The 15,284-nt window shown below is 38.0% G+C and overlaps 1 protein-coding gene across 1 annotated transcript in view; it reads left to right on the top strand.

Annotated features, from left to right (window-relative positions):
- Window positions 1–15,284, top strand: part of LOC140956897 (uncharacterized) — a 40,194-nt gene that overhangs the window by 8,857 nt on the left and 16,053 nt on the right. Inside the window, 13 exon segments of the mRNA XM_073413828.1 lie at window positions 1,721–1,808; window positions 1,890–1,968; window positions 2,045–2,153; window positions 2,236–2,295; window positions 2,431–2,549; window positions 2,949–3,327; window positions 3,428–3,612; window positions 3,700–3,772; window positions 3,959–4,109; window positions 4,184–4,359; window positions 4,534–4,881; window positions 10,150–10,317; window positions 10,415–10,708. Coding sequence (XP_073269929.1) covers window positions 1,721–1,808; window positions 1,890–1,968; window positions 2,045–2,153; window positions 2,236–2,295; window positions 2,431–2,549; window positions 2,949–3,327; window positions 3,428–3,612; window positions 3,700–3,772; window positions 3,959–4,109; window positions 4,184–4,359; window positions 4,534–4,881; window positions 10,150–10,317; window positions 10,415–10,708 — 2,229 coding nt within the window.

Here is a 15,284-nt window from a genome sequence, read left to right as displayed (position 1 = left end):
CTAAGAAATGGATTGATGACCTATCAGGTATACTGGCATATGCATGTGTAATTGTTCACATTTTGCAGATTCATGTGACTATTTGTTACGGGCCCAAGTCTATTGGGCCTAGGAAATGAGGATCATGTTTTTAATCCACAAGAGTACACTAGAAGTAACTTGAGTAAGGGGAAAGAAGAAAAATATATGAGGCTGGAGTTGGTAATAGGAAGAGCATTCTAGCAGATTGTTTGTTTGGCTAGTTTTGTGCTAGGGCAGGGAGAGAGGAGTGCCTTTCTTCTTGTAAAGGATTTAATCCTTGGCTGGTTGTTGCACTCAGATTGCTGTAGCTTTAGCTGCTTTGAGTCACTGTGATCGCTCGACATTGTTCTTTGATTCATTACTTTCTATATATCAGTATACATTCTCGCTATTTTGTGTTGTGGTCGTATCAGTATCGTTCTGCCATTTCGTTCAATTCATTTTGCTATTATTCTTTATGAATACTCTATGTTTTTTCGTTTAAATGTCAGAAAAATGAATCATGAAATGTTATTTTCCAAAAAACTCATTACTTTTTCATGTATTATTAGCTCTTAATTTTTTGTAAATTAGTTGTGTTCAAATTTGTTTACTATGTCAATGTTTTGGCATAGCAGTTGCTGTATATCTGCATTGCATTTTTAATCATCTCCATACAAACACTTACCTAATTTTTATTACAGAAGAAACTATTATGGACCATTTAGTGATTTTTGTATGTTTTCTTTTGTTGGGTTTTGTAACCTTGGTAGACTATTGTAATTCTGTTATTGAGAGGTCTTGGCCTTATCCCTTTCCCGTGCACGTGGTTTTCTTGTTCAATAAAGATGGCATAGTTTTTTTTGTTTTTTTTAAAAAAGAAGAAATCACTGTGGAAAAATGATTTTTTTTTTTATACGAAACTAAATTTATTATAATATTTAGAGGTTACACCATATGCGCGGATGAGTAATCCGCAGCAACGTTACAAGAAGACTAACTTAAAACACAACGCAAAGACATCGTCACACGATTCTCACGACCATACAAATTTCCAGTCCCTAACCAAGTCTGAAATACATAATGATTGTACTCTTGCAAATTTGTCGTCCAAGATACAACTCTGAATTTTATTTTCTCCCAGACTCGATCGACGGATTCCGACACATCTTCAAATACTCTGATTTTTTTTTCCAACCATAGGGACCAAAATATGCAGTGAATTATGATATACCAGAATTTGCAGAATTTTTTCGGTATGGGACACCCGGAGTCCAACTTAAAAAGATCTTCAGCTAGCCTCGGAAAGGCCCATTATTGTGGAAAAATGATTAATTAGTTCATGTGCATCCAAAGAGAATATAATGGTCAAAAAATGAATATACAGAGTTTTTATCCCCAATTTCAACTGAAAGAAAAACTCACTTTTTGTAACTAAATTTCTTGATTGTCGTGTTTTCTGTTTTCAGGACAATGATATATATCTAACCGTTTATCTAGTTTTGTTTTTCTTTATTATAACATGATTTATTGAATGAGTTATTATATCTACAGCTGATATATTGGTTGTTTGCTTAAATTTTCCATTACACCCATTTACTGAATTTCTTGACAGCTTGCTTCTTGATGTACTTGATTGTATTTGTCTTTGGGAAAGTTGAATGCATGTATAGCACTACAATTGCCTTTTCCCTATGGTTTATTCCTGTCATATGCGCAGGCTAATATGGATAAGCTGAAGCTTATGGGCCCCGTTATACTAACTGGAATTTTGAAAACACTTGATAATTTCCCATTGTTGGACTCAGGTCTGTTACTTGTTGTGGTGCAAACTCATGTATCATCTTGACCAACATTGTTTATACACATTATCATCGTGACATGCACAGATGCTGCTGTTAGGGGCACAAGAAGTTTTTGTTTTCAAGCTATAGGAATGCTAGCACAGCGCATGCCTCAACTTTTTAGGTATTTTCAGTTTATCATTTCCACTTAATTTGTTATATATATTAATTTAATGCCATGCTGTTCCTCGTCCATCTAGAGACAAAATTGATGTTGCTATCCGTCTCTTTGATGCTTTGAAGCTTGAGGCGCAGAATCTTCGCCTCATTATCCAAGAAGCGACAAATTCTCTCGCTGTTGCATACCAGGTGTAATATTGTCAATTGTTTATTTTAAACTTCGTTCAGTCTTTCAATTTCTGTTTTGACGGTGACTTGCTTTGAGTGTAAGGGTGCACCCTCAAAGGTGTTAAAGGATGTGGAGTTGCTTTTGCTGCAAAATGCTCAAATGGTATGCACGTTCATGCTTTTGTTAACATGTATATAAGTGATACTCATTTTTCGTCTTATAACTTTGAAGTCCTCATTTTTTTTGTTTAACATGTTTAAGATCTTCAACATGACTTATTATCCTTTTGTGGGCAAGGAACAAAGTGAAGTACGCTTTTGTGCTGTGAGATGGGCAACATCCTTATTTGACTTGAAGCATTGTCCCAGCAAATATATTTGTATGCTTGCTTCAGCAGATTCAAGGATGGACATCAGGTAGCTTGCCATCAGATCAGGCAATTTATGCTTTCACCTTAGAGCAACATCTTTGTTTTTGTGTTGTGTGAACTTTTTAATCACCAATTTTGTTGGTTAGTGCAATGGCACAATTACCATGTCCAAGTCAACACCCAAATACTACTTTAATATGTAGTTTGGTATAAATGCACTGTGTCCAGACCCCCAGAGCCTTACATCAATAAAGTTTGGTTTTATTGCCCACGATACCTTTGTGCCTTGTGCTTTTTTATAAGTATGGCCCCTGTCTCTAGGGGCGTTGATCCCATTGCTGTTGTATTATCTTTGATTGGCAATTAGAAGTTCCGTGCTGTTTATTTTCATGTTGATTTTAGAATTTTTGCTGTCATGAAGCACATTGAACTCTTTTATGTCCAGGGAAATGACATTAGAAGGTTTATTTCCTGGTGAAGACCATAGAAAGACTGTTTCGCAAAACATGTCTGCCAAGTACCCGAAACTTTCTGACATGCTAGCATATATTCTAGAGCAGCAGCCAGCAATCTTAGATTCAATTGGAATGGGAGATGTGAAGCATATTTTTCCATCCAAAACTTATTTGGCTATGATCAAATTTTTATTGAAGTGCTTTGAGGGAGAAAACATGCGAGCTGACTTGGTTGAAGATTCTGAGTTTTTACACTCAGTTGAAAGATTGTGCTTGCTATTGGAACATGTGATGGGGTATGAAGGTTCTGTCGAGTTGCATGCAACAGCTTCCAAGGCAATAATCACTTTGGGATCCAAATTTCCTCAGGTTGTTTTAATGATGTTGTGACCAAAGAAATTTGATTTACGCATTTCAGTGCTTTTTTGGTTCCTTGATTTCCTTAAAATTTGATGATTCTCGATGCTAGATGATATCCTATCATTATTCGAAAAAAGTTCCATGGCTTAAACAATTTCGGAATCATCTGGACTACGATACACGTGAAGCAATGGCACGTTTACTTGGAATGGCTTCCTCTGCACTTCCCGTCCCTTCTTTGACTGAACTCATTGATGAAATTATACATTCACTTGGTGGAGCACAAAAATTAAGGTTTTATTAGCCTTTATCCATGGAAGTTCAGTGGCAATTAGACATTTACTATATCTCATCATGATCCTGATTCTTTGCCTGTCGCAGATTTGAAACTCAGCATGGACTATTATGTGCTTTAGGATTTGTAACAGCAAATGGCTTAATGAGAAGTTCTTCTGTAAGATGTTTCTTTTCTTATTGAGTACTGTGGAATTGACAAAAAAATGTGATGAGATATTTAGTTGCATAATAGCATAAAATATGTTGTAAGCCGATGCTTGCTTGTATAAAATGGAGAAGATTTTGTTTATTGAATTATTATTCTGCCTCACATTTATCTGTCTTTTACTTTTCTGTTTACCAGATCTCAGACTCGCAACTTCAAAATATTTTGAAATGTTTGGTTGACATCATTAATTTCGAGACTGTAACATTAGCTTCTGTGGCAGTGCAAGCCATGGGTCATGTTGGGATCTGTATCCCACTGCCTCCCTTGCTTCTTGACTCCACTGCAGGTGAAATTGCTTTTATCTGGTTAAGTCATAATTTGTTAACTTGTGTACTGAAGCCACACTTGTGTTATTTTAAGCCGCTGTTTCCATTTGGACCATCCTGCATGAAAAACTACAAAAGCTTCTCTCTAGTGATGATATCAAAGCTGTCCAAAAAACTGTGATTGCACTGGGGCATATGTGTGTGAAAGAATCATCCTCTTCACATTTAGATACTGCACTAGATCTGATTTTCAGTCTTTGCTGATCAAAGGTAGGTGAAGAACTTTTGATATTGATCCCGTCCCTCGACATATTCACTGCCCTCAGTATCTGGCCGAACTTATACTTCATGGACGTCAAGGAAATACATTTCAATTGCTTTGAGAATCTGTGTGAAATGGTTGTTTAAAAGTAATTGCTACAGTCTTGCTTTACATTGGGACAGGTTGAAGATATCTTGTTTGCTGCTGGAGAGGCGCTTTCATTTTTGTGGGGAGGCATTCCTATCACTGTTGATGTGATTCTCAAAACTAATTATTCTTCTCTATCAATGATTTCTAACTTTTTGATGGGAGATGCGTCCTCATCTTTTCCCAGAGCCTCCTTAATGGAATTCCAAGACGATGAAAGTTACCATGTTATAGTTAGAAACACTATTACAAGAAAGTTGTTTGATGCCCTTCTTTACAGTAACAGAAAAGAGGAACGATGCGCTGGAACTGTCTGGCTACTATCATTAACAATATATTGTGGCCATCATGTGACCATCCAACAATTGCTTCCAGACATTCAGGTTAACTCTCGGAATTTTGGTTGTGTGTTGATAACACTGCATGATTCCATTTGTTGATGTCAATAATTTTGTTTTGCAAATGAATGTTATCAAATATCAGACAAAGAATTGCTCGATTCGATGAGAAGTTGTGTTTCGAGTTGGATTTGTGGTACTCAAATTTCTAGGTTGTTTATCATAGGTCACCTGATTTTCATGAGAACTATTCTTGTATTTAGCATTTGTTTTGATGTATCAAGCATGTTTTTTTTTGTTGCTAGGTTTTCCTCTCTCTTCAATATGCATTATTTCATACCACAAGTCATTTCTGTAACTTGTATCCTTGAGAACATCTGCTGATTTTAATTAATGAAGATCGACTGGTGGAGAAGCGGAAACGTAGTTGAGCAAGCTATGAGGTTAGGATTGGATATGGATATTTTCTTTTACATGGTTAATTGCAAAGAAGAGTGGCTTGTGATTGTGCAGATGTTTTAACAGTTCTGCACCACCATATTTCTCTGCTAACATCTCTTTTTTTTTTTTTATCAGAAACATAACTTTATTAATACTTAAAATTTTACAATAGATGCGGATAAGTAATCCGCAGCAGCAGTACTAAATCAGTCGATAACTGACTACGACATTGAAAAACATGTTCAAACCCATATGAAATTCCAATCCCTAACCAAATCTGAAATCGAGAGATGTTTAAACTCAGTGAGCCTAGTCGTCCAGTTTGCAACTCTGAATTTAATTTTCTCCCAAACTTCTTCCACATTCTCTGACTGGTCTGCGAATATTCTATTGTTCATCTCCAACCAAATAGACCAAAATGTGCAGTGTATCACCACTAACCAGAATCTGTGATAACTTTTGATTGTTGGACCACCTTGCTCGAAGACAAACAGATCTTGTGCCCTATGCGGAAACGCCCAAACGAGACCCAGCTCTTGCAACACTTTTGACCAGATACGGGTTGAGAAAGAGCAATGTAACAGTAAATGATCTTGATTTTCTCCATGCTTCCGACATAAACTGCACCAATGCGGGCACAAAACACAAAGCGGCCACCTTCTTTGCACCGAATCACACGTGGGGAGTTTCCCCAAAGCCACGATCCAAGAGAAAATTTGAACCTTTTGTGGAACAGGTACCTTCCAGATATTATCATAATATGGAAATGAAGGAAAGGCACCGATCGGGAAAAAAGAGTTATAGAAAGATTTTACCGAAAACTGACCAGAAGAATCTCCCAACCAAACTCTAATGTCCCCTGAACTCGACTCTGACCTAACCGTGTCTAAAACCCCTAAAAGTTCATTAAACTCCCCCAATTCGACCTCATTTAACTCTCTTCTAAACCGGACATCCCATTGGAAAATTGGATTAACCCCACTAACGACCACATCTGTAAAATATTGAATTGGTTTATTTACCGAAGTACATACCCGAAACAGATAAGGAAATCGTTCTTTAAACGACTGAAACCCCCCCGCCCAGACATCTTCCCATAACCGAATGATATTACCCTTTTTTAGTACCGCCCCGACCAATTGATGAAAGGTTGGGTAAGACCGAGAGATAGATTTCCAAGGGCTTTTGAAAGTCGAGTTCTTCGCTAATCCCACGTCCTACCCATTCTCTTGGATGCCATAAATACTTTTTATAACCTTTTTCCACAACGCTTCTGTTTCCAATGAACCTCTCCACCACCATTTTCCCAGTAGCGCTCTATTCCGTAGACAAATATTACCCAATCCCAATCCTCCCCTGTCCTTCGGCTTACTAACCTGATCCCATCCAACAACATGGCAATGCGTGTCCCCATCAGCTCCATCCCACAAGAAGTCTCTCATCATTTTTTCCATCTTCTTGGCCACCTTGCTTGGCATTTTAAACAGAGACATGAAGTATGAAGCTGGTACAATAGAGTGGAGACTGAAAGAATGATTTAAAAGTGAAGAATGAATACCGGTTAGTACCTGTCCCACATTAGGTTTACCATTATGATTTTGAAGTGGCACGTTGGTGGACAAAAGCTCCTTCGATGGTGAGAAAAGCCCCTTTAGTACAGCAGTCTCTTCAACAGATTTGACTGAGTTCTCTGATCGGAAGTAAAGTTGACTGTCTGAATCCGATGTATCAAGCTCAGTTTCCATCAGGTCATCTTGAGAATCTTCAAAGTCGATTTCTATTATGTCATCTGAATCATTAATCCCCAGCTTATGGCCATCTTCCTTGAAAAGGGTGTTCGAATGAATTGAATGTAATGTCCCGTCACCGCCGCGACTCTCACCTCCCCTATCTCTTCTGCAATATACCTTCCCAGCAGTCGGCACCCATTGATTATTAGTTCTATCAGCCTCTCTAATGTCTTGATCCTCAGTAGCAACTGTGTTTGTCGAAAGTATTGGTGATTTTCTGAATTTTGCTGCTTCTTTTGGTACCACTTTCTTCAGAATCTTGACTGCTTTTCCCCCCAACTTTGATGCAAATATCTCACTCGTATCTTTTGAACTCGTCTGTTGAATCTTCAAAGTTGTATTCCCCTGCATTTTATCCATCACTATTTCATTGCTCTCGTTTCCAATTGTTGTCCTCCTGTTTTCCTTAGTCAAGGATTTCTGTAAATTGATCTCCGAAGCAGAGATATCCTGAACTGGACAGCTTAAGGACAGCTCCTTGGCAGGCATCTTACTTTGAAAATTCTTATTACCCCAACCTGCCACAGTCCTCTTTCCATTCACCAGTACTTGTGCATATGTTTGTCGATCGTACCGTTCGTAAGCTGCCGCATCGAAGGATTGAACCCGAATTCCAATCTCTATATTTCCCCCTTCCAACGAGATCTTCATCACATTTTTTATAAACCCTCCTTCAGTGCCCTTCACCTGTATCTTGGCTGTTTCCAAATCATGAAACAACATTGTGTCAATGTTAATCTCCAACAATCCCCCGCAAAGATCCCCAATAATTTTAAAAGTATTTGACGACCATAAATTCCACGGTAGGCCACTAATTTTAATCCAGCTGTTGCAACATTTTTGTACCAAATCTTTCGTGTTGATTTCCATTCTCCACTGCTCAAAGGTCAAGGACACGCCACTGTCAAAGAAACCTCTCTTCAGGTTTGTGTAGTATAAGAACTCATCCGAATTTGATGGCCACCAAACTGCTTTGTTGGCTTGAAACGGAAATAATTTTACCGCCTCATTTGTTGTCTTCCCAAGAACGTTTTGAATTAACTCCCACGAATTATTCACTCTGCTATTGGTAACAATGAGAGCTTCATTCCACTTCATGTCCTTTTTGAAACTGCCACAATCCTCCACATCTTTCATCTGTCCTCTTTGGAAATTCCGCTCTGTTGTGTTAACGGCTTTTATCACTGTATTTCTTCTCAACGTGTTGGGCTCAATATGTAGAGTAGCTGGTTTGTCCCTTCTTTGATGACTCCCTGACAGCAACTTACTCAGCGCAACCGAAATGTTCATCCAACCCCCTGCATTGTAGCCGCTGGGCACGATTGTAATCTGTTTTCTGCCCCGCATATCGAATTTGTTTACCTCAATGAAGCTTCCACGATTGTTGTTAAATTTCTGTATTGTGAAAATCGCGTTTCTTCCCCTAAAGCGATGGAAAGCCGAACTTGAAAAGGGATTGTCACTGAAATCCTTGAATCTAATGCTTATCCAGTTTGCTTCCTCACGGTCGAAATCCATCATGTAACTCGATTTTCTAGTTCTTTCAGCCCACCAAATAGATCTTCCTCCATTACCCAACCTCATCGTAAACACTTTCTGTTCAATCTTTATGACTTCATGCCGTGATGCTAGCCCAGAGGCCCTACTCCATGCGCTTGTATCGTACAAAGCTGGCATGGTTAAACCAAAGGTAAAGACCAATCTTCGTCGTGACCGCGTGGTACCGTTACAGAGGAAAGGAGCGCCGTAATGTGCGAGAGATTAGTAGCGCACAAATACGACAAAGTTCCAGGACCGAGTGTGACCGGCGTGCACCGAGAACAAGTGTAAAGAGTCGCCGGAAGTATGCGAGACTGACGGCCAAAGAGTGACCAAATCAAGGCGACAGAAAACGACTCTTGAAGGACCACGGTGTGTTCGGAGAAAATTCCGGCAGCCGGCGGTTGGCGTCGGAGTCAAACTGTCAAAGGTGAAAATGCTGTCGGCGATGGTTAAGAGCACAAGGCAAAGATCGGAGACGAGCAGAAAACGAAAAAACGAAACTCACACGAAGGAGAGAGCAATTTAAAAAATTCTCTCTCTACAAACATTTTGAATTTTTTTCAATCATTATTTGCCTCTGCTAACATCTCAACTAAGCTTTCTTTCTAAAATCTATTCTGAAAGGCAACTTTTTCTTATCTTCTCAATTAGAATACATATTCCCTTCCCTTGTTTCCTGGTGAATAACTTTTGGGCAAATGAATAGGCTTGACAAGCAAGCTCATGCTAAGGTCTCTAAGCGGGGGTAGATAGTAAGCATCAAACTATACCAAAGATAGAAGGGCTTTAGAAAGTTTGTGAAAAAAAGAAGAATGTAGAAAGGCGTTTTCTAGGTTGAAGATGATTTATCATTAGGATCAGGTTGTATCATATTAGGAGGTTGAATATATTTGGTCTCCATTGGTCAAACCGTCCAAGATAACTTGTAGATGGTCAATTCATACTTTTTATTAGTGCTTGTGAAATCATGTATCCTATCCATGCAAAATGCTCCAAGGTCACACTACTATTTCAGTGATTTTTTATTTAGCATTTGAAAACATGCCTCCTAATTCCTATCCATGCAAAATCATAATTTTCTTGCACATTGCATGTGTTTTTCTCGAGCTAGAATAGCCACTGTGTTTTTTCCCGCGTATAAGTAATTGGGATGTACCTTTGGTTTAATTTTTATTATTTGAGGATGGTTTCTCGTATGTTTTGTTTATTTTTCCATTATTGTTCTTGGAATAGTTTGTATTTGGAGTGTAGTGCACATTGGTGGGTTTTTTGTCTAAGTTGATGAGCATGCCAAGCTGAACTTATGAAGGAAGGTTATGCTAATTGGTTCCAGACAAAGACATTAATGTGCAAACTAGGTTGATCCATACTCTTGCTAGGAATTATTAAGCTCTGCAGATATAAAATTATTGGTTGTGAACGATTATTCTGAAACATCTATGGAAGACATTATTATTTCTAGTACCATTAGTTGAAGTTTCTTGAAGAATCTCTTTCATTAGCCTTCAAATCTCTTAGCATTCCATTTCATTTAATTCAGGAAGCATTCTCACGTCTGATTGGTGAGCAGAGTGAACTTACACAAGAGTTAGCATCTCAAGGTCTCAGTATTGTTTATGAACTTGGAGATGATGCCATGAAGAGAAACTTAGTTAATGCTCTCGTTGGAACTCTAACTGGCTCGGGGAAGAGGAAAAGGGCAGTCAAGGTCTGGGTTATTTATTTTTTGATTCTTTATCTAGTTGTGTCTCCTTCACTGTCTTATATTTCCAATAGTGAGCTTTACTTCTAATTTAATTTTTCAGCTTGTTGAAGACTCTGAAGTGTTCCAAGAGGGTGGATTTGGTGAAAGTCCTAGTGGGGGAAAATTGAGTACTTACAAGGAGCTTTGCAGCCTAGCTAATGAGATGGGACAACCTGACTTAATCTATAAATTCATGGATTTAGCAAATTATCAAGCTTCACTTAATTCAAAAAGAGGTGCTGCCTTTGGGTTTTCTAAAATTGCCAAACTTGCAGGAGATGCCCTACAACCTTATCTCCGTGCATTGATTCCAAGACTTGTTCGTTATCGATATGATCCTGATAAAAATGTTCAGGTATGGATCTCCCGAAACTCCAGGTATCTTCACTATTTGAAGGACTGGATATTTCTCTTCTAATATGTGATTCTTTAAGCATCCTTTGTCAAATTTTGCTTATATGTATATATTTGACATGAAAGATCACATCATTTAGATAAAAAATAATGGTACAAATAAAAATATATATTGGGCATGCCCAGGAAATCATAACATCAACTCCTTCAACTAATAACTAACCAACTCCTAACATACAAGATTACTCAAAACCTCATACAGCATTGAAAAAAATCTGTATTTTCCTAAAGATTTCGTCAAATATCTGTTCTTCATTCTAAAAAATCCAACAATTTCTCGCACTCCAAATATGAAAAATGACAGCTTCCATAGCCATGTACCATATTCTTGCCAGGGAATAAGTACCTTGGTAGACCTATCTAAAAACCTTTAACAATGCTTGATGTGAGCCTATGAGTTTGTTCATTCCTGGCCATTCTTGAATTTTCATCCAAAGAGAATTCGAGAAGTGACAACGGGAAAACAAATGATCAAAACATTCATTATAATCACCATAAGATACATTTATTCTCTACCACGGAGGTTCAGCTACGCTTAGAGGATTGATACGTGCCGTTTTAGTTAAAGAAAGGCTAGACTTAGTTGTATTGCAATAAATCAAAAGAGAGATGGTGGATAGGAGATTTATTGCTAGTGTGTGGAAATCACGGTTTGTGGAGTGAGTTAGTTTACCTGCATTTGGTCGGTCAGGTGGAATTTTGGTTATGTGGGATCCAAGGGTGATTTCGGTTAAGGACAATTTGATTGGAGAATTCTCGGTTTCAGTCCATATTCAAAAGGATAATAACAATGATTAGTGGTTTACGGCGGTGTGTGGTCTATGCAAACCAAGGTTGAGACATTTTGGGATGAATTAGCAGGATTAAGAGTCTTATGCGGGGAGAGATGGTGCTTTGGGGGAGATTTTAATGTTGTGAGATTATTAAACTATATCCTTTGTACAAATAATTCTTTCCATCAAACCAACCACTCATCAGCGTCATAGAATCATCCACCGAACCATGAACTCATCACGGATCAGAAGGATTTTCCTCACAAGACAAGAGTCATTCTTACGTACCTTTCTATCCCATATACTTCTTGTAACGGCCTCTTATATACGTACTTGAAAATTTGGGGAAAATTTAAAATTTTTCTTTTTAATTAATTCAAATGCATCATTCATAAATAAATAACTGATAAAAGTTTAACCATTCAAAATAGCAGCGGAAGTAAATGTTTGCTTGCAAGATAATAATTTAAAGCAATTCAACAACGAAGAAATTTGTTTGAGTCAAAATAGTAAATGCTAAAAACATGAGGTCCTCGGGTTCCACTACTGCCGACCCAAGCTAGCTCATTGGTCCCCGCCCTCGGTCCCTGCATCATCGGTACCTACAACAATCAAGTCTAGTGAGTCTAAAGACTCAGCATGCATATATCGTAAATAACGAGTAAATAAATAATAAAATTGCATACAAGTGAAAATATCATGTCGTGATGCATAACGTAAAATATCGTGTCATGATTAATTATAATACGCGCATAACTGAACTGAAAATGATAGTAAAAATGTTTGCTCCTTGGAGCCCTGTAATGAAATAACTAGTAATAATTTTCTTGGTGAGATTATGGTCTACGCAAGTGTCCCCTGAACTGAACTGAACTGACCGGTAACTGGCGACCGGGTGGTACAAAGCTGAACTGACCGGTAACTGGCGACCGGGTGGTACCAATAATCCCATGATAGTAAAGTGACCCCAAGCAATATCACATAAATCTCAAAATGAATATTTTGCACGTAATATAATTAAATAACATAATTGAATATAAAAAATTTCAATTTTCTTGCATTAAAATCATGTACTTGCGATATTTAAAAATACCTATATGGCTTGATTGAAGAGTGAAAGAAGATATAAACATGCCTTGGTTTGTTTTGACAGAAAACAAACGAAATAACGACGCGGCGCAGCGGAGACGGAGCGCTCTTCACTTGCTTACTTTGTCTCTTTTAATTCCTTTAAACCAAGCATGCACCATAATTATTATAATAGCGAAAAAAAATCGTAAACATGATGCATGAACATTTAAAATATCATAAATTTGTGCTCAGGGCGCTGCTAGGACCAAAATATCACCCCGGTGCAAAATGACCATTTTGCCCCTAGAAACCCGAAAATTATCGTTTCACCCCTGGACCTCTAAAATTGACCCGAAGCTTACCAAACTCCTTAAAATATCCCAAAACATTTTTAAAAGTATTCCTAGACGTAAACCCGAGCCAAAATCAGAACTTAAACGATTCGTTTTAAAACTCGGATCGAGGTCCCGGTTTTAACCCGAATCGACTCAAAACTTAATCAAATTTCTCCCAACTTTTTACCATATCTTACAAACACTTAAAGGTCCTAAAACCCAACAATTCCAGCCCCTAAACTCACGAGACCAACCTCTTACAGCTGCTGGAAAGTTGATGGAAAATTGCAACTTCCCTACCCCAAACCCGAAATGACACCACTCGCCTCCTAGCGCTTCTCGGCTCGCCCAAGCTCTTCCCAGCTACGAACCAACCCACTAGGGACCAAGACCAGACACTAACGGACCTACCATACCCACGCCACAAGTCCCACGCAAGCCGCCAATTGCTAAGAACCGAGAATCAACAAGAAGCTCCTACCGCGGCTAACCCGTATCACCCTTGCTCGACCGCTCCTTCCGCCGTTTCCAGCATGGTCCGAGCCATTCCAGACCCCGACTCAGACCCACCAGGGTCTGGTCCAGGGCTGGAGAAGGCTCTTGCACAGCCGGAGTGGCAGGAAAGTGAATCGAAACTCCTCACACCTCACACCAGATCGGCCCCTCACCCTTTTTCATCAAAACTCGAACAAGTTGCATACACCAGCACCTAAGCCTCCACAACCATGATCTGTACATCCCCTTACCGCCCTAATACAGTAGCCCCTTGCACAGAAAAAATCAGAAAACGTGAACACCAAATCACATATGCAAGAAACCACAAGGAAACCGAAAATCCTTCATGTAAAAGCTTGGATCGAAACTTTTCATGCAAGCACACCACCGTCAGTATATATTAATGTGTATGATGCAGAAAAATGATACAAAACGTGCCTTGATGATTTCTACGCAAGAACGTCGAAGAAATGAGCAACGCGGAAACGCCCGAACAATTCTTTTGCAAGAAAATGAAGTGGCCGAACTTTGCTTGAGTTGCTGCTGGAAAAACCGAGAGAATGGAGAGGGGAGGGGAGGTTTGTGAGTGGAGGAAAGTGGAGGCGTCGGTTGATTGGAATAAATGGGTGTAGGGTATCAAATAGTATATTAGTTAATTAGGTAATTATCAAGAGAATGAACCTTAATTATTAATTAAAAAGTTTAAAAGAGTTTTAGGCTCAATAAACTTAAAATTAGACCCATTAAATCCAAACATACTCCCGAAAAATATTTCGTGTTGGAAAGTTTTTGAAAACATTAACCGAACCTTCAAAAAGTTCCCCGATTCGCTAAAATTTACGTACCGGTTAAAATAAAACCTTGCGGGTAAAATCCCCCCAAAAATCTCATTTTTTGAAAAATACACTTAAAAACACCTTATATTAATTAATAAAAATAAATCATGTAATTAAAATAATTTTCCTGAAAATTCTCCGGTCCCCGTTCCTCGTTCGAGCGCGAAATGCAACTTAAAAATCTTTAATGCATGAACCTATAAAATTTCATGAAATAAATTCTATTATGAAATAATTATGTATGAACTTTAACTAAATCATGAATTAAAACACAACTTAATGAAATAAACATGCATTTAATGCTTTAAAACAATTTAATAAAATACCAAAGAAATTTAATAACTTGCATGCATGCCAACTTTTTAAATTATATTTACTAGCATGCTAAATTACCACTTCTTAAATAAGTCTTTATTTACTTATCTCAATACTCCATCTCCAGTCCGGCCTCACTTATTTAACTGAAAAGGTGACAATTAAACTACTACGTAAAATAAATAAATTTAAAGAAAAGAATTTAAATACTCATGCAATAAAAATCATTTTAATTTAAATACTAGAAATTATGCATGGCTTATACGTAGTCCAAGTTACGGGTTCTACACTTCTCCTACGAAGAAGAATTTGATTTATCCTTTGATCTACAACATATCTTTTTTTATGAATATTTCACAATGTTTTGGCAAGTAGAACATTATTCCACGACCTCAAGTCCCACAATCACGTACCACCATTTCCTGCATAAGACAAAGTGTTCTTTGGCCATGATCCGATATGTGCTGATATATTGTCTACCAGAATACTGATTTTTTTTTTATAGGAAACATTAATTTATTATAATGATAATAAAGTCTACAACAAGCGGATAAGCAATCCGCACATTAGAAAAGAAATAAAAACAAGATTACAACGCCATAGTCACGCCCAAACATATTTCTAGTCCCCAACTAAATCCGAGATACAAAGATGTTTATACTCCGGCAATACTATCGACCAACTCGCGACCC

The sequence above is a fragment of the Primulina huaijiensis genome, chromosome 14 (assembly GCF_012295235.1).
Source record: "Primulina huaijiensis isolate GDHJ02 chromosome 14, ASM1229523v2, whole genome shotgun sequence".
Lineage (NCBI taxonomy): Eukaryota > Viridiplantae > Streptophyta > Magnoliopsida > Lamiales > Gesneriaceae > Primulina > Primulina huaijiensis.
The sequence above is the reverse complement of the archived record's forward strand: the minus strand, read 5'-3'. Positions and strand labels throughout refer to the sequence as shown.